Source organism: Prionailurus viverrinus, chromosome X (assembly GCF_022837055.1).
Source record: "Prionailurus viverrinus isolate Anna chromosome X, UM_Priviv_1.0, whole genome shotgun sequence".
NCBI lineage: Eukaryota > Metazoa > Chordata > Mammalia > Carnivora > Felidae > Prionailurus > Prionailurus viverrinus.
The window spans coordinates 30,407,353-30,431,206 of record NC_062579.1 but is presented as its reverse complement, the minus strand read 5'-3'; the positions used below and the strand labels follow the sequence as shown (position 1 = coordinate 30,431,206).

The 23,854-nt window shown below is 47.3% G+C and overlaps 1 protein-coding gene across 2 annotated transcripts in view; it reads left to right on the top strand.

Annotated features, from left to right (window-relative positions):
* Nucleotides 1-1,157: 1,157 nt before the first annotated feature.
* The window catches only part of SRPX (sushi repeat containing protein X-linked), a 111,494-nt gene continuing 88,797 nt past the window's right edge, over nt 1,158-23,854 (top strand). For both annotated transcript variants that reach the window (XM_047843436.1, XM_047843435.1), the window contains exon 1: nt 1,158-1,368. In XM_047843436.1, coding sequence (XP_047699392.1) covers nt 1,281-1,368 — 88 coding nt within the window. In that variant the 5' untranslated portion in view covers nt 1,158-1,280. The remainder of the gene's footprint in view (nt 1,369-23,854) is intronic.

The following is a 23,854-nucleotide window of genomic DNA, read 5'->3' as shown; positions in this document are numbered from 1 at the left end:
AACCTTCTGGATGGATGTTCCCAGGGCCCTTAGTCTACCTGGTGGATCAGACTGCTTGTGGCGAGGAGAAAGTTCCCTTCTACCGTGTATGTGGCCCTTGCCAAGGCACAGAGCTCCCTGCCCCAAAGGTGGCTGGATTTGGGCTCCCACTTGCCCCTGCCTCCAGGCACCTTTGTACAGTGCACAACCTGACACAGCAGCCCTGATCAGAATTTGCCTTAGCTAAGATCTCTTTGGGGGCAGGAAAGGAGCGAGGTGCTGCCTTGTGGGTTTACAAAAAAACAAAAAACAAAAAAAATGGGGGGAAAGCCTGGAAGAAGAAACCAGATCCATACTGCAGGCAGCCTAGAAACCCTATCCTGGTGCCAGGCCACAGGGTGGAGGTTTCAGGCTGGTCCTGGTGTCCTTGGAGGTGGTAGAGAACAGCCCAGGAAATGGGGAACTCTGGTTGCAGAAAACTACAACAGCTGGATTCCCCAAGACTGGGAGTGAGACAGGGAACTTTCTGTGCCTTGCGCTTGTCCATCAGCCGACCCTGGAAAGAGAACCTCAAGCCCCATTCATTCCAAACCGCAGTGCAGCTGGCACCCAGTCCAGCCCTTGATTCATTCCCTTACAAAAGAGAAACAGAAACGCTGTAGTGTGGACCTCGATGCCGGCAGAACAGCACACCTAAGTTCAAATCCCTTCTCTGCCCATAAGGGTGAACTGGGCAAGTTTCCAAGCATTGGTGTCTTCTTGGGTAAAATGGGCATAATATACCGAACTTGAGACGTGCTCATGCGAACGTGGCCGTTAATAACGGGCGGCAGCGGCCAACGTGGACCCGATCGGTTGCCCCCTCTTTCTGTGTGACTCACGCAGCTCTCTGCACAGATAACAGTGTGGGGGCCCAGGATCTGGGAGGCGGCTGGGCACCAGTGTGCGTAGTCGGGGTGAGCGGAATCGGAGAGCAGGAAAATATTCGGGATCATCTGGTGTCCTAGGGCACGCCCCTGGCGCTCTCTGGCCCTGGGGGGCCAGTCCCGCTTCCAGAAGAAGCGCTGGCACCAAAGGAGGGGCTGGGTCGGAGCCCCGGACCGCGCCAGCGTCCCGGGGAGGAGGAGGGAGGAGGGCAGGCCCCAGGCGGGAGGGAGAGAGGGAGGGATAGCGGCGAGAGGAGGAGTTTTCCAGCACGGCTTCGCCCGCTCGCCGCGCAGCCCCTCGGCTGCGTCCGTCTCCTCCACCCCCTTGGAAGCGCGCAGCGCAGCGCAGGGAGCCGAGCGAAGTGCCGGCGCGCCATGGGGAGCTCCGCACTCCGAGCCGCGCTGCTGCCGCTGCTGCCGCTGCTGCTGCTGCTGCGGGTCCCGCCGAGCCGCGCCTTCCCAGGTAGGGCCGGAGGCGGGGCAGCCTCCCCGGCGGGGCGCCTTTTGTCTGCCCCGGACTCGGCTTCGGCGGCCCCGGGGAGGGGTGGGCGGCGCGCGGCGGACTCGCCTCTGGAAGCCGGGAGGGGAGAGCCGGCCGTCAGCCCCCTCCCGCCCGGCGCCGCGGACCCTCCGCGTCTGGGCTTCCAGGGGCCCCGGGCCAACCCGCGTTGGCGCCCGAGGCCACGGAGGGAAGTTTGGCGGCGCGCTGCTTTCTCACCACCTGGAGTTGTGCCTGTCACGCCGTGGCGCGCGGCTGAGGCCCAAAGGGGCCGGCAGCTGGTCCTGGAAGGCGCCCCTACCCGCTCCCACCGGAGGTCCCGGGCCACCCCCGGGGCTGCAGGGCACGAGCCTCGGGAGAGCGGCTCTTGTGGACCGCACAGGCGGGGCCTCTCCCGCACCCCCCAACCCCCCCTGCTGGGGATTCCGAGAAAGTCTGCGCCTCTGGGAGAGAGGTGCCAGATGAGAGTGGTGACTTGTGGCATGCGCTCGGTTAGCCCCAGGGAAACTGGACGGCACACGCGCGACTCTGCGAGGCGGGGGGCGTGGTTCTAGCATCTAAGGGGCCCCCTGGTGTTTATTAAGACTCTCTTGGTGTTGAAAACCACCTAAAGCCTTTGGAGATGTCCTTCTAAAAAGCTTCAGCTGACTCCCTCATCTGGGAGTCTTAGGTTAGCTGAGAGCCTCAGGGGAGCGGGGCAACATGGGCGCACCCCCGTACCCCTGGAAGGGAGAAGAAATCCAGGGGCGCATTTTAATTTAGTGCCGATGGGAAAGTGGGTGACATGGGCTTTAGGGCGTGCAAACATTTGGCTTTGCGTTCAACGCTGTGGGCAGTTTAAATCCGCGGTCTGAGGAATGAACCTACCAAGTTCTGGGTGAAAGACTGGGGGGGAGGGAGAGGCGGTGGAGGGTGCCCAGATAGTGTGCTTGGGAGATGTAGGGATGGTTGCTGGAAATACTCCGCACATCCCCAAATGATTGAGGGAATCAAACGTATAAAGTGATAAGAAGGAACATTTGTGTTTTGAGCGGTCTTTAGTAAGTTTTAAGCTGTTTGGTTGGTAGAAACTGATTCAGGGCAAAGTCGAAAGGAGACGTAATCCTCGGCCCCAGGCAAGTGCCATTCCCATGGCCCCCACTCCGCTTTAGCGGGAGTTGGAGTTGGGTTAAAATGAACCTAGAGGAGAAGGGGAGGTCAATACTGGACAGGGAGCAGAGGAGAAGTTGAGTATCTACAGGCAGCCCTTCCCGCTGAAGCGAGAGGTGTCTCTGAGCTGCCTGTACATCTGCTCCTGGAGCCTTTCGCAGCCAAGGGGCCTCTTCTCTTTTTCCATCTGACCTCCCTCTGCTCTCCGTTCTCCCGGCTTCTACCCTTATATAGTGTAGCCTGCTGCCAGGGCCCAGCCATGCACAGAATCATGGGTTTGCCAGTTTGGGTACTCCTTTCTGTCTTTGGAGAACTGCCCCCTGGCTAGCTTGGCTCTCTCTGCCAGCCAGGAGGCTGCCCCCAATTTGGCATCTCTCGGTGGGGTCTCTCAGGAAATGTGCCCTGCTGGGGCTGTTGAATCCAAAGGAGTCCAAACCACAGGTTTGGGAAGGCTGGGGAGGGGAGACTTTCTAGGACAGTGGGTCCCCAGGCAAATGATGTCAGCTGAGGTCACCCCGAGTGCTGGGTGACAGAGAAGTGTTGCAGATCATTTCAGAGGCACTCCCGGAGGCAAGTGGATTATGTCTCCAGTGAGAGAAGGTGAAAGGCCTGGAATCAGAAACCTCTGAAAGAGGGAGATGGGGATGAAGGGCCCCATCACCACCCCCTTCCATTATATAACTGCCTGAGGTTTAACAGCCAATCTGTCAGAGTGAGAGTAAATCATTCCCATTCTGACTCCTAGAAGGTCTCTGGAGTTCTTCCATTTTTGAATTTGCAGCTTTCCTGGCCATCTGATTCATTCTTTAAATATTTTTTTTAACGTTTATTTATTTTTGAGGCAGAGAGAGACAGAGCATGAGTGGCAGAGGGGCAGGGAGAGAGGGAGACACAGAATCTGAAGCAGGCTCCAGGCTCTGAGCCGTCAGCACAGAGCCCGACGCGGGGCTCGGACTCACGGACCGTGAGATCATGACCTGAGCCGAAGTCGGACGCTCAACCGACTGAGCCACCCAGGCGCCCTTGATTCATTCTTTGTAGCCTAGCAGACAGTGTCTGTAAAAATCTGCATGAAATCTATAGAAAGTTCATAGCAAAGTTGTCTGTGTTTGTATGCCTATAAGAGGAGTTTTTATTCTGTTCTTTTGTTGTTGTTTTTTTGAGGTATAATTGACATGTAACATTATGTTTCAGGCATATATCCTAATGACTTGCTATTTATTTATATTGTGAAATGATCAGCACCAGAAATCTAGTACCATCAGTCACCATATGTACTTACAGGTTTTTTTCCTCTTGATGAAGACTTGTAAGGTTTACTCTCCGAGTAACTTTCAAATATGCAATACCGTATTTGTAACTGTAATCATCATGCTTTATATTATATCCCCAAGACACATTTTTTTCTAACTGGAAGTTTGTAACTTTTGACCCTTTTGGCCCATTTTGCCCACCCTCCATATCCCCCCCACCCCAGTTTTGCAACCACCAATCTATTTTCTGTGAGCTTGGGTTTTTTTTGTTTGTTTTGTTTTTTAGATTCTACATGTGAGATCGTATGGTGATTTGTCTTTCTGTCTGACTTATTTCACTTAGCGTAATGTCCTCAAGGTTCCATGTTGCCAAATGAGTATGGCAAGATTCTATTCTTTTTTATAGTTGAATAGTATTGCCTTGTATATATATACATACACCACATCCTTTTTATCCATTCATCTATCGGTGGACACCTGGGTTGCTTCCATATCTTGGCTGTTGTAAATATTGCTGCAATAGACATGTGGGTGCAGATATCTTTTTGAATTAGTGTTTTCATTTTCTTTGGGTAAATACCCAGAAGCGAGTGCTGGATCATAGGGTAGTTCTATTTTGAGTTTTTTGAGGGACCGCCATGCTGTTTTCCACAGGGGCTGCACCAATTTACATTCTTGCCAACAGTGCAAGAGGGTTCCCTTTTCTCCACATCCTGGCCGACACTTGTTGCTTCTTGTCTTGTTGATGATAGCTATTCTAACAGGTGTGAGGTAATAGCTCATTGTGGTTTTGATTTGCGTTTCCGTTTTTATTCTGCGCTTAAACGAACTGTTGCGACCTCATTCACACCAGAGAGTTTGGAGGTTCCCTCCACCTCCTCCTGCAAGGAGGGCTGAAGTTGGAGACTGAGCACCGGTGGGGACTAAGGCTCCGTGAACCTTACACCTGGAGAAAACCTGGCCAAGTAGTGTGGTTTCACCGGTCAGGAAAACCGGATGAGGTTTGCTAGAAGCCCAAGCAGACCACATCAGCCGAAGCAGTCCTCCAAAAGTGCCGCACTTGGAGATAAGTATTAGGAACTGAATACCTGGCTCAGGCTATACAATTAAAGTCTCTCCAGGAACAGCCTAAGCTGGAAATTTCTATTTGGGGTTAAAACATGTAAGGAGCTGATGGAATTCCTCTTCATTAAAAAGGGGGGAGGAAAGGGGGAATGCTGGAGAGAGCAGGACATTCTCATCTAGCATTTTCTTCACCGAGAATACTTCCAGTCCAGTGTATTGGTGTTACTGCTTCTCCTTTCACAGATGTGTGCACTGACAGACACCAGAAACCATCCTTCAAAGCACTGTCTTTTTTTTTTTTTTAAATGTTTTTATTTATTTTTGAGACAGAGACAGAGCATGAGCAGGGGAGGGGCAGAGAGAGAGGGAGACACAGAATCCGAAGCAGGCTCCAGGCTCTGAGCTGTCAGCACAGAGCCCAACGCGGGGCTCGAACTCACAGACTGTGAGATCATGACCTGAGCCGAAGTCAGACGCTTAACCGACTGGGCCACCTAGGCACCCATCAAAGCGCTGTCTTGAAACGCTCCAACCTCATCAGCCCTCACACCACAATTGAAATAGAGTCCCTCTCTTTTCGAGGATTCCTAGAACATTCTCACTTTTAGTCTCTCTCATTCTAACTCATGGCCAGATACTGTTTATTTATTTTAAAAAAATTTTAATATTTATTTTTGGAGAGAGAGAGAGAGAGAGAGAGAGAGCGAGCGAGCATGAGTGGGGGATGGGCAGAAAGAGAGGGAGACACAATCCAAAACAGGCTCCAGGCTCTGAGCTGTCAGCACAGAGCCCAATGCGGGGCTCGAACTCACAAGCTGTGAGATCATGACTTGAACCAAAGTTGGACACTTCACCGACTGAGCCACCCGGGTGCCCCCAGATACTGGTCTCTTAAAGTACAACTTCACTTTTATCATGTTACTCTCCTACTCAGACACCTAGAGCAGCAGCGCCCTGTCCTCTCTCAAGTTACCTAGAAAGTTCTCAACTGTTTGCAGGGGAGTGTACATTTGCTTCCAGTCTAAGTTTTCAGTCTTTCTCCCCTGGTTTCCTAAAATGTGGCCAAAATACACTACCTGTTTTTGCAGAGCTTGACTCACATTTTTCCTCCTCTTGACGATTACTATTTCCTGCACCTGGGATGCTTCCCGCGCCCCTCTGCCCAGCCACCTGTCTGCTCAAATTCTGCCCACCCTCCCATGACTTCCTCTCTTGGTTGAAACTTTTACTTGGTCCCTTGAATGGGAAGCTTCTGCCTTCCTTTAAACACCCACGGCGCTTCATGTTTCTCTTGTAGTGTTTGTGACACATGCCGTACGCTGACTTATGTCTTTTCATTTCCCATGGTGCCTAGCTGAGCCCCTTGAGCCAAGTGGGTATTTGCGCTTATGGAGTTAATAGCCCTATAATTTGGCTGATGGGCCATTGGAGAGAAAGGGGCTGAGTGAAATGTGCACAGGTAAACAGGGCTTTGTGCCACCATGAATCTACATGCGTAGGGACTGTGGCTTGCGGGCCATAGAGGTTGCTTTTAAATCCATGAACACCCTCTGTTTAAGCAATAACCTTCTCTGTTGGGGGCTGTAAGGCAAGAGACTTACTGCAGCCACAAGCTGGAGCGTACATTTATTATTTTTGTTGGCCACTTTGCTGCAGCCCCTTCCAAAGTGGTTGAATGGTTTCCTTAGTAAAGGAATATGTGTGCTACATCAGTTCCCCTTTCAGAGAACGCAACTAAAATGGGTAATTGAAGGGGAAGATTGAGTTTATACAGAGGAAGGTTACTTTTGCCAGGCTATAACATAGTACGAAATTGTGGCAGCCAAGTTATGATTAATACCCAGGTTAAAGATTAACTTCCAGCATAGCAGTGTGAATGGGCTCCAGGTCCTGGGGAGTTTCTCAAGCCAGCCCCTTAGTTCGCCATTGTGTGATTTCTTGACTGTCAGCTTTTTTGGGCCATTGTTTATGGGAGTCTGTTAAGCCTGAACTTTTCTCTTGGATGTTTGAATGTAGATCTGAAATGGAATCAATTGTTCCCTTTTCTAATGAAACCTGGGCTCTACCCAGAGACTGACTTTTTATTTATTTAATTTATTTTTAAAGCTTTTTTAAAAAAGTTTATATATTTATTTTGAGAGAGAGACAGTGCAAGTGGGGCAGGGGTAGAGAGAGAGGGAGACAGAGAAGCCCAAGCAGGGTCTGCGCTGTCAGCACGAAGCCCAGCATGGGGCTCGAACCCACGAAACCATGAGATTGTGACCCAGCCGAAACCAGAATGGGACACTTAACTAACTGAGCCACCCAAGTACCCTGATACTTACTTTTTAAAGTGGACACTGAATGATGGAGTGCTTGGGACGATAGGGCAAAGAAGGTAGGGAATTCCTTCTCTTACAGCTTTCTGTCTTCTGGAGAAATAGACACTGAGTTATCTATGGGGGCGGGGGGCAGGGTAAATGTTGTAGCACAGGTGGGTCAACGGGTCCTGGTAGCGCAGAGGGCGGCAACGCGGTTAGATGGCCAATGCCAGGGACAGTGGCACTGCAGGCCCAAGGAAGGTTAATGGAGGTTGCCTGTGGGCTTCTCTAAGAACACTTGGAAATTGGAAACAGAAATCTGCATGGGTGTTTTTTTTCTGGGGAGAAGGTCCTTATCCCAATTCCGAACCACTGTTCACTAGATCGTCTTCGCGACTTCTGTGAGATGTGCCTCAATGGGCACACAGATCCACATACAAAGTAAGACGAAATTGCCAGAGCAGGGGAACTACGATTGAACCAATAAGCGGGTGGGGGAGGGGGGAGTCTCGAGTTGTAACCAGTGGTGCAGTTTCTCATTCTTCTTGTTTAAAAAGCAACACCAAACAAAGCGGGTGTAATCATCGATTGTAGTTGTATTTTGGCCTGGGCTGGCAGCTTGGTGTACCCCTTACTTTGCATGGCATCTGTGCCCTGAGGGAGGGTCATTAGTCAATATTTGTGCATCAGTTGATGAACTGAAATAATTGTGACAGAGAATAAACATTCTTTTTTTTAAAAAAATTTTTTTAACGTTTATTTATTTTTGAGACAGAGAGAGACAAAGCATGAACGGGAGAGGGTCAGAGAGAGGGAGACACATATTCCGAAACAGGCTCCAGGCTCTGAGCTGTCAGCACAGAGCCCGACGTGGGGCTCGAACTCACGGACCGTGAGATCATGACCTGAGCCGAAGTCGGACGCTCAACCGACTGAGCCACCCAGGCGCCCCTACACATTCTATTTCAAGTATCCCTGCAGGATTTAACTGGAATTTCCAAGATGATAATTCCCAAAGAAAAAGGAATGCAAGGTAGCAAGATGTCAGAGGAAATTTGCACTGCTCTGAACAAGGACCTGTCTGGACAGGCAACAAGTCAGGGCATGGTTAATTGTTGAGGCTCTTGGATTTCAGATCACCCTGGGACACTATTCCAGGAGACTTAGAAACTCCAGAGAGCCCCAGGGGTGGGATTTTCAGATAAAGATATAAGGGGAAAGCTTGTGCAAGAGAAAGTCACCGGTGGCATTCATTGCTAAGCTCCCAAGTTTTCCAGATGATAATTGGTTTCACCTGGATTGTACGGTTTGCATGGCGCCCTCGACCCAGAAACCTCTGGAGTGCTCGTTCCCGAGCGGCATGATTCACTCACCCGTAATCCTTAGCTCATACTGGATGCGTCTTTATGCATTGTTCCCCAGGGAGAAGATAAATGGGTTTGGACATAATGGCTTGGATTATCCCAGAGGTTTGGGGTTGTAAATTGAGTATATTGGTTTTAAAACTTTTGTGTGTGAGTAATAGTTAGACCAATCCAAACATAGAATTGGGGGCCGACTTTCTGCCTTGGCCTTGAAATAGCATTGCACTATTTCTTCTGCCCTGCTCATACAGTGACCTGTCGTGTTGATGGGTCACGTGTACCAGCAGCTCGTTTCACCTGCTGTCACCGGCTGTTTGCAGTGTCTACCTAGTTGTGCCTAATGAACATCTATTTCTTCAATGCCGATTGTACCCCAGGACCCTCTGACTGATGGATGACCTGGCCTGCCATTTACTGTGTGGGTGGCTGAGCTGAATGGCCCTGCCAGTTCCAGGGATCCAGGAATGTTCACAAAAACTGGTTAAATTAGGGCCACAGGGCAAAGATTGAGCCAAGGTTTGGCAGGCCCCTTGTGGAGTGGAGAGGAAGTGGGGGCGTATAGGAACTCTGACAGACTTGTTGCCACTGACTCAGCATTTGTCAGACAAAGGCTCTAATTCCTTTAAATATCCAGTGTTGAAATCCTGTTTCCACTTAGATTTTAATTCAGCTTTCCAAGGGGTGGAATCATATTGTTTCCCCATTAGTTACTCATGGATCTGAGGCCTCCAGCCATGTGAGCCGATCTGGGCTCTCTGGTTCATTTTGTGTCCTCACGGCGGCTCTCAGTGGGTCTGTGGAATGAAATCTGCCAGGGAGAACGCCTCTAGCCAGTCTTGACCCTGCTGAGTGTCCCAGGCTCTGTCTAGATCCCCAGAGGAGTTTCCCATCCACATCTAGGCTCCCCGGTGTGGGCCACCTGATCTCTGGAACTGTGGAATCTCAGACTGGTGGGGCCCTGAGATGCAACTCCCTGTGTCTTAGTGATGAGCCTCCGAGGCTCAGTAAGTTGGAGGGGTTTGTTTGGGGTGACACAGGGCGTGAGAAGCAGAGCTGGATTTAGAGCTAAGTGGTGGCCCCAGAATTCCTATCACTCTCCCCCAGGCATGTGCCAAATTTGGTTTTTGAGTGGCTACTTCGCGTTCGGACACCATCCCGGACACCGGCGATGGGCAGGCTGGAATCAGTTGCCCCGTGCCCGCTTGCTGAGGGTGAAATACACCCGTCCGGGTGTATTTCGGCATGCTTGTGTATATCAACACTTAGCTGCAATGTCAGGCTCTCATGCCCGGGGCTGCTTGCACGTTCCTCCAGGGCTGTGAGCCCCAGATGCTCCCTCTCTATACCACTTGCTTTGAGCTCCCCAACTGGTATGTCAGGATATTATTAACAGCTTGATTGAGACATAATGCACATCCCATACTATTCATGCATGTAAACCAATTTGGTGATTTCTAGTGTACTCACAGAGTTGTGTGTCCATCACAATTTTAGGACATTTTCATTAGCCCCAGAAGAAACGCCACGCCCCTCAGCCGTCACTCCTCACCCCCAAGCCCCTAGCTCCAGGCACCCGTTCATCTTTTTTGTGTCTCTACACATTTGTCTCTTCTTTACACTCCATATAAATGGAATCATGCCATATTTGTCCTTTTGTGTCAGGCTTCTTTCACTGAGCATAATGTTTTCAGGATTCATCCGTGTTGAGGCAGGTATCAGTACTTGATTCCTTTTTATGGTTGAATTTTATTCCATTGTGTGGTTATAGCACATTTTATCCATTCATCAGTTAATGGACATTTGAGTTGTTTCCACGTTTTGTTTTGAGAGAGAGAGAGAGAGAGCGAGCGAGCGCATGTGCATGCAGAAGGGGCGGGGGAGGGAGAGAAAGAGAGAGAATGAGAATGAGAATCTTAAACAGGCTCCATGGTTAGTGTGGAGCCCAGCATGGGGATTCGATCCTACAACCTTGCGATCATGACCTGAGCCGAAATCCAAAGTCGGACACTCAACTGACTGAGCGATGCACGTACACCTCTACTTTTGGATTATAATGAGTAATGCTGCAAACATTCCCATAGGTTTCTGTGTGGGCATGTGGCTTCATTTCTCTTGGGTATATACCTAGCAGTGGAATTGCTGGGTCCTATGGCAATTCTGTGTTTAACCATTTGAGGAATGACTATTTTCCAAAGCGACTGCAGCCTTTTCCATTCCCACCAGCAGTTGTGTGGTGCTTCCAGTTTCTCCACACCCTCAGCAACTCTTGATATTATCTGTCATTTGATTGAGTGGTATCGTTTTTATCTCAGGTCATTAACAGCCTCCACTCAAGGACTGAACGAGAAAGCAGTCTCTGTTCTGCCAACTACGGCAGGATACTGGTGAGAGTCACCTAAGGCTGCCTGCCACCCTTTCACTGCTGGCTGCAGGTCACTGCTAGTCATCGGGCACCCTTGGGCAAATCAGAAGAACATGCTGTGGGGGCGCCTGGGTGGCTCAGTCTGTTGAGCATCCGACCTCGGCTCAGGTCATGATCTCACGGTTCGTGAGTTTGAGCCCTGTGTCAGGTTTTGAGGCGACAGCAAGGAGCCTGCTTGGTATTCTCTTTCCCTCTCTGTCTCTGCCCCTCCCCCGCTTGTCCTCTCTCCCTCCCTTCCTCTCTCTCTCTCTGTCTCTCTGTTTGTCTCTCTCAAAAATAAACATAAAAGAACATGCTCTGTGTGGTTGCATGTAATTCCATGGGCACGGGGCTTGGTCAGGAGACAGACTTTGGGCTAATTAGGAAAAGGATGGAGACCCACCCAGGAGTCGGGATTGAAGAGCACAGGGCAGGATGATTTGAGACCCCGCTTGCTCTTTTGGTGGGTGTGACGGTGTAGGGGATAACCCGAACAACCTCACGTGGATGTCAGTGGCTCACCCCAGGTGGGACGGAGCTATGGACCCCATATTTGTTCACAACTTGTGGCTGTCTAAAAGGAGAGAGAACAAAGCAAAACAGAAAGCGTGCTTGCATATCGGCAGCATCCTCCCACGTGTGAATCCTTGGATCCCCCGGGAGCAGGTCAGAAATGCTGAAGTTCAGGCCCCACCTGAAATCTACCAAATCAGCACATGCATTGTGATCAGATCCTTCCGCGATCCTTATCCACAGTGAAACTTCAGAAGTCCTGGTGTGATGAATGTGTTCAGCCCTTTGCCAAGTCAGGGCGGCTTGCCTTGTTTCTATCTGCCGCAGAAGGGCTCCCTTACCCGCCTCCCCCTTTTCCTGTTGGCTTTGCCTTCATCATGGTCCTCTAGACTTCCTAAGTTCCCGACATTCCTGAGATAAGCCTGCACAGCCTTTAGGTCTCTACTCCCTCTTATAACTCAAAAGCCAAGCCAGTCCTTAGGAGGACCTTGACTTCGTGTCCTTTGAAGTCCTCCCGCCTGGCCTAACGTCCAGCCATCCGGCCGCAGAACCGTCTTCAGTGATTGGTGACGGGGCCCTTGCATGGCTGTGCCCTGCAGCTAGGCTGGGCCTTAGAAATCTTAGAAGGCTCCTTAAGAAAGCCACAAGATTGTGGTCGGGCCCTACCTTCCCTCCCCAGCAAGACCTCGTCCTGTGACTGAGAATTGCTAAACAGACACAGGGACTGCACATCTTTGTGCTAGAAACCAATGCCCGTGCTTGAGGGAGGAGGCAGCCCCTGGGATGATGCGTGAGATCAACACCAGCGGGGAAGTCAGAAGAACACATGCAGCCACTCATGCTCAGCGCCCCAAACCCCACGAATTGGGCAAGTCGGGAAGACTGAACTGGTAACAGCAATAAAGGGGGAGCCTCCCACCTTTTCCAGGGGGTGGGTGGACTCTGTATTCTGCTTTGGCAGATCCGGGCTGGGGATGAGTCATCCAGGCCAGGGGTGTCCCAAGTAAGTATGGGCAGGCCACGTAGGGCCCACTGCCTGGTCTTGTGTGACCAGTGAGCCAAGAATGGTTTTCAAGTTTTGAAATGGTTGGAAAAGTCAGAAGGAGAATACTTTGTAGCATGTGAAGGTGTTATAAAGTGCAGGTATCTGTGTCATTGGAGCACAGCCATGCTTATCTGTTTGGGAACTGTCTATGGCTACTTGGTGACAGGATGGCACAGTTGGGTAGCTATGACCCAGACCAGGTGGCCTGCAATGCAGAAAACGTTTATTATCTGGCCCTTTGCAGAAAACGTCTGCCACCCCTAATCTCGGGCCTTGCTACTCAAGGTATGGACTGAGAACCAGCCTCATGGGGGAGCTTTAGAGGACTGTAGAATCTATTCTTGCCAATTCTCAGCCAAGGCCTCCTTTCCTAAGTCAAAGTTGGAGGCAGACTGGCCTTTGCTACTTGCTGACAGACCTCCTTGATGCAGTGAGGATTTCCGGGCGTCTTTCCAGATCTGCTGCCCTGCCAGGACCTTGCTATGTGGTGTGGCCTGCAGCACTCCACCGCCCCTTACCTTGGTGCTGAGGGCTTAACTGGACATGTCTTTTGCCAGTTGCTGTTCTTTTCAGGAGCCTGTCATCTTTCTGCCAGTCAGGACTGTCCCTAGTAGAAGATCTCCCAAAGCGGCTTCCTGGAAGTGCTTCCCAGAGAGGTTCATAGATACTCTAGGGGTAGCAGAATGCATTGTCATTGGGAAATGCAGGGTTAGGTTTCTTTATTATGGCAGGACTGCTGAGGGTCATTGATATGCTAATGACCCTGTTACCGTCAGGGAGAGGACAGCGGAGACTAGTGAAGACCACAGACCCGCAAGGGCAGCACCACCTGGGAACTTATTAGATATGTAAATTCTCAGGCTGCACCCCAGAGCTGCTGAATCTGGATGTGAGGGGAGGTGGGCCCAGCAGTCTATTTGTTTTCCTTACATTTTTTTAAATTTACATCCAAGTTAGTTAGCATATAGTGCAACAATGATTTCAGGAGTAGGTTCCTTATTGTGCCTTACTCCTTTAGCCCATCCCTCCCACAACCCCTCCAGTAACCCTCTGTTTGTTCTCACTATTTACGAGTCTCCTATGGTTTGTCCCCCTCCCTCTTTTGTTCATTTTGCTTCCCTTCCCTTATGTTCATCTGTTTTGTATCTTAAAGACCTCATATGAGTGGTCATATGATATTTGTCTTTGTCTGGCTGACTAATTTCGCTTAGCATAATACCCTCTAGTTCCATCCACGTAGTTGCACATGGCAAGATTTCATTCTTTTTGAAGCAGTCTATGTTTTTTTTAAATTTTTTTTATTAAACATTTTTATTTATTTTTGAGAGACAGAGACAGAGCGCCAGCGGGGGAGGGACAGAGAGAGAGAGGGAGACACAGAATCCGAAGCAGGCTCCAGGCTCTGAGCTGTCAGCACAGAGCCCGACGGGGGGCTCGAACCCACAAACTGTGAGATCATGACCTGAGCCGAGGTCGAACGCTCAACCGACTGAGCCACCCAGGCGCCCCAAGCAGTCTATGTTTTAACAAACCTTCCACGTGATTCTGATGTTCGCACAAGTGTCCGAATCACTGGTGTGGTCATTTCCAAATTGGTTTCTCAGAGCACCTCATCAGACTAGTGTTCCACATTTTGTTTTTGTTTTTTTTTATATTTTTTAAATTGAAGTACAATTAACATACAGTGTTAATTAGTTACAGGGGTACAACATAATGATTCACCAATTCTAGACGTTAGTGCTTGCCACGGTGAATGTAGCCATCATCTGTCACCAAACAACGTTAATGCAATATTATTGACCATATTCCCTATGTCTTTTCATCTCGGTGACTTAATTATTTTGTAACTGGAAGTTTCTGCCTTTTAATCCCCTTCATCTGTTTCACCCATTTACCCAGCTACCTCCCTTCTAGCAGCCACCAGCCTGTTCTCTGTATTTAAGAGTCTGTGTAGGGTGCTTTTTGTTCGTTTGTTTTGTGTTCTTAGATTCCACATATAAGTGAAATCATATGGTATTTGTCTTTCTCTGTCTGACTTATTTTATTTCATCCTGTAGGTCCATCCATGTGGTCGCAAATGGCAAGAGCTCATTCTTTTTTTTTTTTTTTTAATGGCTGAGTAGTAGTAGTGTGTGTGTATCACATTGTCTTTATCCATTTCTCCATCCACGGACATGTGGGTTTCTTCCATATCTTCTCTATTGTAAATAATGCTGCTATAAACATGGGGGTGCCTATATCTTTTCAAACTAGTGTTTTTGTTTTCTTTGGGTAAATATCCAGTAGTGGTATTACTGGATCCTATGGTCATTCTATTTTTAATTTTTTTTTTTAAGGAAACTCCATACTGTTTTTCACGGTGGCTGTACCAGTTTGCATTCCTACCAACAGTGCATGGGAGTTCCTTTTTCTGCACATCCTTGCCAACCTTTGTTATTTCTTGTCTTTTTGAGTCTAGTCGTTCTGACAGGTGTGAGGCGCTATCTCATTGTGGTTTTGATTTGCATTTCCCTGATGATGAGCGATGTTGAGCATATTTCCACATGTCTGTTAGTCATCTGGATGTCTTTGGAAAAATGTGTATTCAAGTCCTCTACCCATTTTAATCATATTATTATTTTTTTCTATGTGTGTGTTGAGTTGTGTAAGTTTTTTATATATTTTTAAATATTAGACCCTTATCGGATATACCATTTGCAAATATCTTCTCCCGTTCAGTAGGGTGACTTTCCATTTTGTTGGTTGTTTCCTTTGCTGTGCGGAAGCCTTTTATTTTGACGTAGTCTCAATAGTTTATTTTTGCTTTTGTTCCAAAACACCTTGCCTCAGGAGACGTATCTGGAAAGAAGTCGCTCCCGCTGATGTCAAAGAAGTTACTGCTTGTGCTCTTGTCTAGGAATTTTATGGTTTCAGGTCTCACAATTTAATTTACATGTAGCTGTCCACTTTCCCCAGCACCATTTTTGAAGAGACTGTCTTTTCCCACTGGATATTCTTGCCTCCTTTGTTATAGATTAATTGACGTGGGTTTATTTCTGGGCTTTCCATTCTGTTCCATTGATCTGTGTGTCTGTTTTTGTGCCAGGACCATAATGTCTTGATTACTGCGGCTTTGTAGTATATCTTGAAATCTGGGATTGTGATACCTCCAGATTTATTCTTCTTTTTCAAGATTGTTTTGGCTATTCGGGGCCTTTTGTGGTTCCATACAAATTTTAGGATTATTTGTTCAAGTTCTTTTTTTTTTTTTTTTTTTAATTTTTTTTTCAACGTTTATTTATTTTTGGGACAGAGAGAGACAGAGCATGAACGGGGGAGGGGCAGAGAGAGAGGGAGACACAGAATCGGAAACAGGCTCCAGGCTCCGAGCCATCAGCCCAGAGCCTGACGCGGGGCTCGAACTCACCGACCGCGAGATCGTGACCTGGCTGAAGTCGGACGCTTAACCGACTGCGCCACCCAGGTGCCCCTATTTGTTCAAGTTCTGAAGGGAAAAAGCTGCTGTTGGTATTTTGATAGGCATTGCATTAAGTCTGTAGATTGCCTTGGGTAGTATGGATATTTTAACGATATTAATTATTCCAGTTCATGAATTGGAATATCTTTCCATTTGTTTGTGTCATCACATTTGTTGTTTTTTAAAGGGAACTGTGTTTTTGGTTTCAGGACAGGACATTTGAGAAGATGAAATTGAAATTGTTGAAGCCAGTTGCAGTGACCGCTGCAGGCTCAAGGGGGAAAAAAAGAAAACAAAAATCCAACTCTTTGGGTAGCATCATCTGTCCCACATCTGCCCCGCTAAGCAGTTGTATGCATACTTGGTTAAAAGAAGTTTCTTCCGGCTTGGAATTCCTTCTCTCTCTCTCTCTCTCTCTCTCTCTCTCTCTCTCTCTCTGTTTCTGCCCCTCCCCTGCTCACGCACGCTCGCTCTCTCTCTCTTTCAAAATAAATTAATTAATTAAAAAAAATAAATGAATGAAGAGCAAAGGCCTGGGCAAGAGAACTCAGTGGTTCCTCTCACCTCCCCTTCCATTTTTGAACTAAGAGACAACAACACAGTGTTTACAAACTCTCAGATAGCAAACGATGAAAAGTGTCCATCTGCAGGCCCAAGGTTGTAACACCAAGCCGGCGCTGCACTGTTAGCATGGTGCCCGATGCAGGGCTCGAACTCACGAACCTCGAGATCATGACCTGAGCTGAGGTCAAGAGTCAGACGCCCAACTGACTGAGCCACCCAGGCGCCCCTTGCCCTTCGTTTAAGTGGAGGTGAGGCCTCAAGACGACCGCAAGAGGTGATGTGGATGGGTGGGTTCGTGACTTGGTTTTGCTTCCTAAATAGAATCTAAGGAAGCAGGGTCACCTGATTGCCAGGGAACAGAGGCAGTTTGGTGGGCCCCACATGTGAATGGGGCGCTAGAGTGAGCTCATCCCCTGCCCCGCGGCTCCTGCGCGTGCTGGCCAGCTAGGATGCCATGTGACCTCAGCCGGTGCCCAGCCTTTCTCCTTTCTTGGATTGGGAGTGTGTTTCAGTTGACCTCTGAGGAGGACCGGCGAGCCTTTGGGGGACCATATGGAGTTGCTTTTGTTCTGCTGTCTGGTCTTACTTTTAAAGGCAGACCTCTTTTTGTCTGTCCATGCCAAATGTGCACGGTCAGCCCCCAGGGTCTTGGGGGTGCCCCTTGGTGCCACCAGGAGTTACTGTTTGTTGAGGGCCTGTGCTTTGGGCTGACCTCAGATTTAGGTGCCCTGTTTCTCCTCTCTTCCAGCCTTCGGCGAGAGGCAGGAACCCACTTTGGCTCTTTCTAATATTAAACGATAGAAGGAGACTAAACTGAAAAAACAGTATTATTTTTCCCTCGAACGAGAGTAATGCCTTCATTTATAAAGCTGTCCTTTTAGCTTGCTTTTTGTTAGCTGTGTGAAATATGGCCACAATTAAAATTTCGTAAACCACATCCTGTCTTAATTGTCTTTGCTAATGAAAGGCGGGGTGCCTGGGGACTGTGGGTGCCTTCCCTTTGGGCTCTTGTGTGGAAGGGTTTGAGTACAGGAAGAAACATTCTGTCAGGCGAAGCAGCTGTAGAAGCAAGGCTTGTCTCTGTGAGCTCCTGTCTGGCAGGGATGGCTTTCTCGCCGACCCCCCACCATATTTACCACTTGTATTTTTTTTTCTGGAGGAAATAAAGTTAGAATGGACATTTAAGAGTAGCCTTAATGGGGAAAGAAGTTACCTAAGGTTGGTGTTGGGTACAAGAGAGGGAGGAAGAGCCCCCTCCCCCCCCCCCCCCCCCCCCCCCCGCCCAACCATAGGATGGAGTCCTAGTTGTCCACAGCAGTGGCCCAGTAAGCAGTAGACTTACTGCCTTCCCTCCCTTCCCGTCATTTTGCTTCCTGGGAATCTCCTCCCAAATGAGCTACTTGCACTTTATTATAGAGTCTGCTTTTGGGGCAACTCACACAGTGTCAAAGCTGGAACTTTACCCAAGATTTTAGGTTCTAATTCAGAGTTCTCTCTACTGCTGAATTGATTCTTGCTGAACAGAACTATCTAGGTCAGTAAGTGAACCAACCATAAGGCAGACTTCCATGAGGAAGCTTGGGGAGTGTTCCAGTCATCTGTTGCTGTGTAAGAAACCATCCTAAACCTTAGTGGCTGAAAACAGCCACCACCACTTATTGGCTTAGGAGTCTGTAATTTGGGCAGGGCTCAGTGGGGATGGCTCATCTCTGCTCAACATGCTGTTGCCTGGGGCAGCTCGTATGGGGCTGGAGGACCCAAGATGGCTCCACTCAACGTGTCTGGCACTTCATCTGGGATGACTGGAATGGCTGAGATGGCAGGGCCTCCCTTTCTACCTCTCTGCAAGGCTCCTATTCTCTACATCTTCTCTGTCTCTCCGTTTGCCTTTCTGTCCGGCGGAGGAAATGGGCCTCTGTACCCACAGGTAGCTCCTCAAGGGATGAAAGCCAAAGCTGCCGGGATGCTTAAGGCCTGGGTGCAGGACCATCACAGCACCGCTTTTGACACGTTCTGCTTGTTAAAGCAAATCACAGTGCAGGCCTAGTGGTGGTGAAGGTGGATAGACTCCACTTCTGGAAATGGGAAGAGTGGTGTCAGGGAATTGTTGGCGGCCATTTGCAAGCAGTCCCCTATGGGTTTGGTTTGGAAGAACAGAGTAGAAATGTCAGTTTAACCTCGCAGGGTGTATGCTGGGTGTGTTCTGATTAAATGCTGGATTAGCTCTCTGTGTATTAGGCTATCTAGCTATAGAATGTGCATGCCCTGATTCATGGCCAGTCCGTAGAAGTGAGCGAGTCTGTGTCCCGGAAATGTCCAAGGTTCATTTGCCAGTGCTTACTGGTACTAGCAGCAGCCTCCATCCTTTGCTTCCCCAGACCTCTTTTATTTTCATCAATGGCAATGACTGCTAAATGAAAGGTAACTCGGGGTACTTGGGTGGCTCAGTCGGTTGAGCGGCCGACTCTTGGTTTTGGCCCAGGCCACAACCTCGCAGTATGCGAGTTCAAGCCCCGCATTGGGCTCTGTGCTAATAGCACGGGGATTCTCTCTCTCCCTCTCTCTGCCCCTCCCCAGCTTGTGCGCCCTCTCTCTTTCTCTCTCTCGAAGATAAATAAATAAACTTAAAAAAGATTAAAAAAAAAAGGTAACTCAAAGTAGGTCATAGACAAAAATATAAAACCTGTAACTGTAAGACTTGTTGGTGATAATATGGGGAAAAAATCTTTGTACACTTGAGTTAGAAAAGATTTTCTTAGATATGACACCAAGAACATGATGTATTGTGCTCGCTCTGGCAGCACATTTACTAAAATGGGAAAGAGCGTGATTTATAAAGGATAAAAAATTTAAAAAAGGGGGGGGTGCCTGGGTGGCTCAGTCAGTTGAGTATCCGACTTTTGATATCGGCTTGGGTCAGGATCTCACGGTTCGTGAGTTGCAGCCCCGAGTAGGGCTCTGTGCTGATCGTGTGAAGCCTGCTTGGGATTCTCTCTCCCTCTTTCTCTGCCCCTCCCCCACTCACAACACACACACACACACACACACACACACACACACACACACACTCTCACCAACACACATGCGTGTGCACACAAAAATAAATAAACTTTATTAAAAATAAAGAGTAAAAGAAAGTACATTTTTCAAAAGACACAGTTAAGAGGATGAAAAGATAAGCCACAGACTGGAGAAAGTATTTACAAATGACATATAATCCTGACAAAGCACTTTTGTCCAGAATATATAAAGAGCTCTCTAAACCCAAATAATAGGAAAACAAGTAACCCAATTTAAAGAGTAGGCAAAATATTTTATTTTTTAAATGTTTATTTATTTATTTTGAGAGAGAGCATGCACGTGTGTGTGTGTGAGAGAGAGAGAGAGAGAGAGAGAGCGAGCAGGGGACAGGGAGGGAGAGGGAGAGAGAATCTCAGGCTGTTAGTGTCGATCCCGACTCAGGGCTCAATCCCACGAAAGAAGAGATCATGCGATCACGACCTGAGCCGAAATCAAGAGTCAGACGCTTAACCAACTGAGCCACCCAGGCGCCCCAAGGGTAGGCAAAAAAAATATTTTAACAGACACTTCACCAAAGAAAGTGTATGCAAAGATGCTCAGCGTGATTATCCACCTACTGGCTGGATGAACTTGGCCAGCTTCACTTCTGCTTTCATCTGCCAAATGTGAACCATGCCACCTGCTCCCCTGGGGAAGTGATTTGTAATGTGCAGCACAAATATAAGGTATCGTTGTAACTCCCCCAGAACAACTCGCGCACATCTTTGTTCCTCGTAGAGGGCTGACTAGCCATTTTCTCTCTCTCCCTCATTGGACCGTATGTGACAGACACCCACAAATTGCTGGCTCTGACGGCGAGGTAACCACTGGCCACTGGCAATTTGAGGCCAGTCATTTACTGTAAGCTCAAGTGGACGTGGGTGTCTCCCACCGTGCTTTTCCAAACCAGTCTGGTTTTTAGGGCTCCCTAAAAAAATCTCCCACTGTCTACTTCTTCTGCCCTCAAGTGTCCCAATGTCCTTTCATTTCAAGGAACTTGCATCATTTGTGCTCTGTAACCAAGGGCCTCAGTGTCCCTGAGTACTGTCAATACCTAAGAGATTGACCTTGGCCTTGATTTTTTTTTTTTTTTTGTCTTGGAATTCATTTGTTATCAGTGGCAAAGTCTGAGATGTATTATTTTATATTCTCACATATTATATATTTTCTCTAGGACCTCATGTTAAATTCAGTGCTGAATGCTTAGTAAGGACACTGATTGTGCGAGGAGTGAGTAAGAGAACATTTTTCATCAAGTTTCTAAATTTGGAAAAAGAAGCTTGGATGAACAGCTGCAGTATCCCAAATGATTTTCCATTTCTGTGAATCCCAAAGGCCCCTCTTCATGCATTTAAAATTCCTGGAATTCCTGAAATTAAAAAAAAAAATACTGTGAGAGGAACACACAGGGTTTGTTTTTTTTTTAACAGCTTTACTGAAGTCTACTTGACACAGTAAACTCCACTGAATTACCTTTGCAGCTTTTCTTTTTTTTTAAGTTTATTTATTTATTTTGCAAGAGAGGGAGCGCAAATGGGGGAGGGAGGGAGAGAAGGAGAGAGAGAGAGAGAGAGAGAGAGAGAGAGAGAGAGAATTCCAAGCAGGCTCCACATTGTCAGTGCAGAGCCCAATGTGGGGCTCAAACCCACGAACCTTGAGATCATGACCTGAGCCAAAGTCAGATGCTTAACCGACTGAGCCACCCAGGCGCCCCCTGCATCTTTTCAAAAATTAATTGGCACGTTTGTTTTTTGCAGGTCTGCTTCTGTGTTCTTTATTTTGATCCATTGATCTGTGTGTCTATCCTTTCTCCAGTGCCACATTATTTTGATTACTGTAGCTTTGTAAATAGTCTTAAAATTGGGTAGTGATGTGGAAAACAAAGACAGAAGAAAAAAATGAAAGTTCCTTACAACATACAGCCCATGGACAAGTCCTTGAGACAGGCAGAGTGACCTTCCTCTAGGAACTCAGCTGCCTCGATGTTAATACTTTGCTAAGGGCAAAAGGCAATCTTAGCTTAACATTAGCCTGACCTCCAGGATCCTGTAAGTCTCCTCTAATGTATAAAAATCCCTTTGGAAACTTCCTTATCTCTATCCCCCACCCAAGATACATGTTAGCAGTCATCCTCCAAAAATATGGACCTCTGATATACATCTGGAGGGTCTCATGACTAAAGGTTTTACTAGACACTAATAAATGACCTTATCCTAACAGCAACCAGCCTCTCAAGGTGCTGGAAACCTTGCTTCCAAATTCCTTAGAGATTTAGACTACCCCTAACCCCCTCCCAACTTGAAAGTATATAATCAGCCACCTGTCACAACCCCAGTGCAGCTGTTTGTGCCCATGGGTCCTGTCCCCATGCTTTAATAAAACCACCTTTTTGCACCAAAGACATCTCAACAATTCTTTCTTGGCCATCAGCTCTAAGCCCCAACATTTCCATATCAGGTAGTGTGCTTTCTCCAACTTTATTCTTTTCCAAAATGGTTTTGGGTCTAACCTCCATGTAAATGTTAGAATCATCTTATCTATATCTACCAAAAAAATCTGCTGGGATTCGGATCAGAATGGTTAAATCTATCTATCAGTTTGGGGAAAATTGACATTTTTTCTATTTTGAATCTTCCAACCCACAAATACAGCATCTCTCTCCATTTATGTAGGTCATTTTTAAAATTTCTTCTGTCAGTATTTTGGAGGTTTCAGGCTACAGATTGGGTGCATGTTTTGTTAGCTTTATACTTAAGTATTTCATTTCCTGGAGCAAATAGAAATGGTATTTTTTAAAAATCACTTTTTTTTTTAACTTAAAAAAATTTTTTTAATGTTTATTTTTGAGATGGAGGGAGACAGAATGCGAGTGGGGAAGGGGCAGAGAGAGAGGGAGACACAGAATCTGAAACAGGCTCCAGGCTCTAAGCTGTCAGCACAGAGCCCGACGCGGGGCTCGAACCCACAAACCGAGAGATCATGACCTGAGCTGAAGTCGGACACTTAACCGACTGATCTACCCAGGTGCCCCAAAAGTCACTTTCTAACAGTTGTTTGCTAGCAGGTAGAAATACAAGTGATTTTTGTGGGTTTTTTTAGTTGCAGTATAATTAACATACACAGTGTTATATTAGTTTCAGGTGTGTCATGATCCAACAATTTCATACATTGTACTCAGTGCTCATCACGACAAGTATACTCTTGATCCCCATCTCTTATTTCATCTGTCACTCTACCCACCTCCCCTCTGGTGACCACCAGTTTGTTCTCTGTAGTTAAGAGCTTGTGTGGGGGGTGTTTTTTTTTGGCTCCTTTTTTTTTCTTCATTTGTGGGTTTCGTTTCTTAACTTTCACATCTGAGTGAAATCGATTTTTGTGCTTTGACTTTGTATCTTGAAACCTTGCTAAATTCGGGAGATATTTCATAGATTATTTAGGACTTTCTACGTAGATAATAATGCCATCTGTGAAGAGGGACAAGTGTACTTCCTTTCCAATCTGACTGCCTGCCTTCTTTCCTTCCTTCCCTTGTTCCTCCCTCCCTCCCTCCCTCCCTCCCTCCCTTCCTCCTTTCCCTCCCTCCCTTCCTCCCTTCCCTCCCATATTGCCCTGGCTGGGGCTACCAGCATAATGTCGAATAAGACTGGTGAAGGTGAATGTCTTCACGTTTTCCCCAGTCATTCGGGGTGGGGGGGAAACACTCAATCTTCCACCATGGAGCATAATGTTAATTGTAAGCTTTTTATACATCTTCTTCATCAGGTTGAGGAAGTTCCCTTCCCTTCCTAGTTTACTATGAATTTTGGTCATGAATGGATGTTAAATTTTATCAATGCTTTTTCTGTATCAATTGATATGATCATGTGAACTTTCTTTTTTAGTATGTTAATGTGGTAGATTACATTGATTGATTTTTTCTTGATTGATTTTTTTAAATATTAAGCCAGACTTATATTCCCAGGATATAAATACCACTTGATGTTGGTATTTTTTTTAAATGTATTGTTGGTTTTATCTGGTAATATTTCACTGACTGTTGCATCTGTATTCCTGTAATTTCTTTGTCTGGTTTTGGCATCAGAGTAATGCTGGCCTCCTAAAATAAATTGGGACATGTTCTCTCCACTTGTTTTAGGAAGAGATTCTGTAAAATTTGATGTTATATCTTCTTTAAATATTTAGTAGAATTCACCAGTGAAATCATCTGGGCCTGGAGATTTTAACTACAAATTTAATTTCTTTAATATTTATGGGATTATTTGGATTATTGATTTCATTC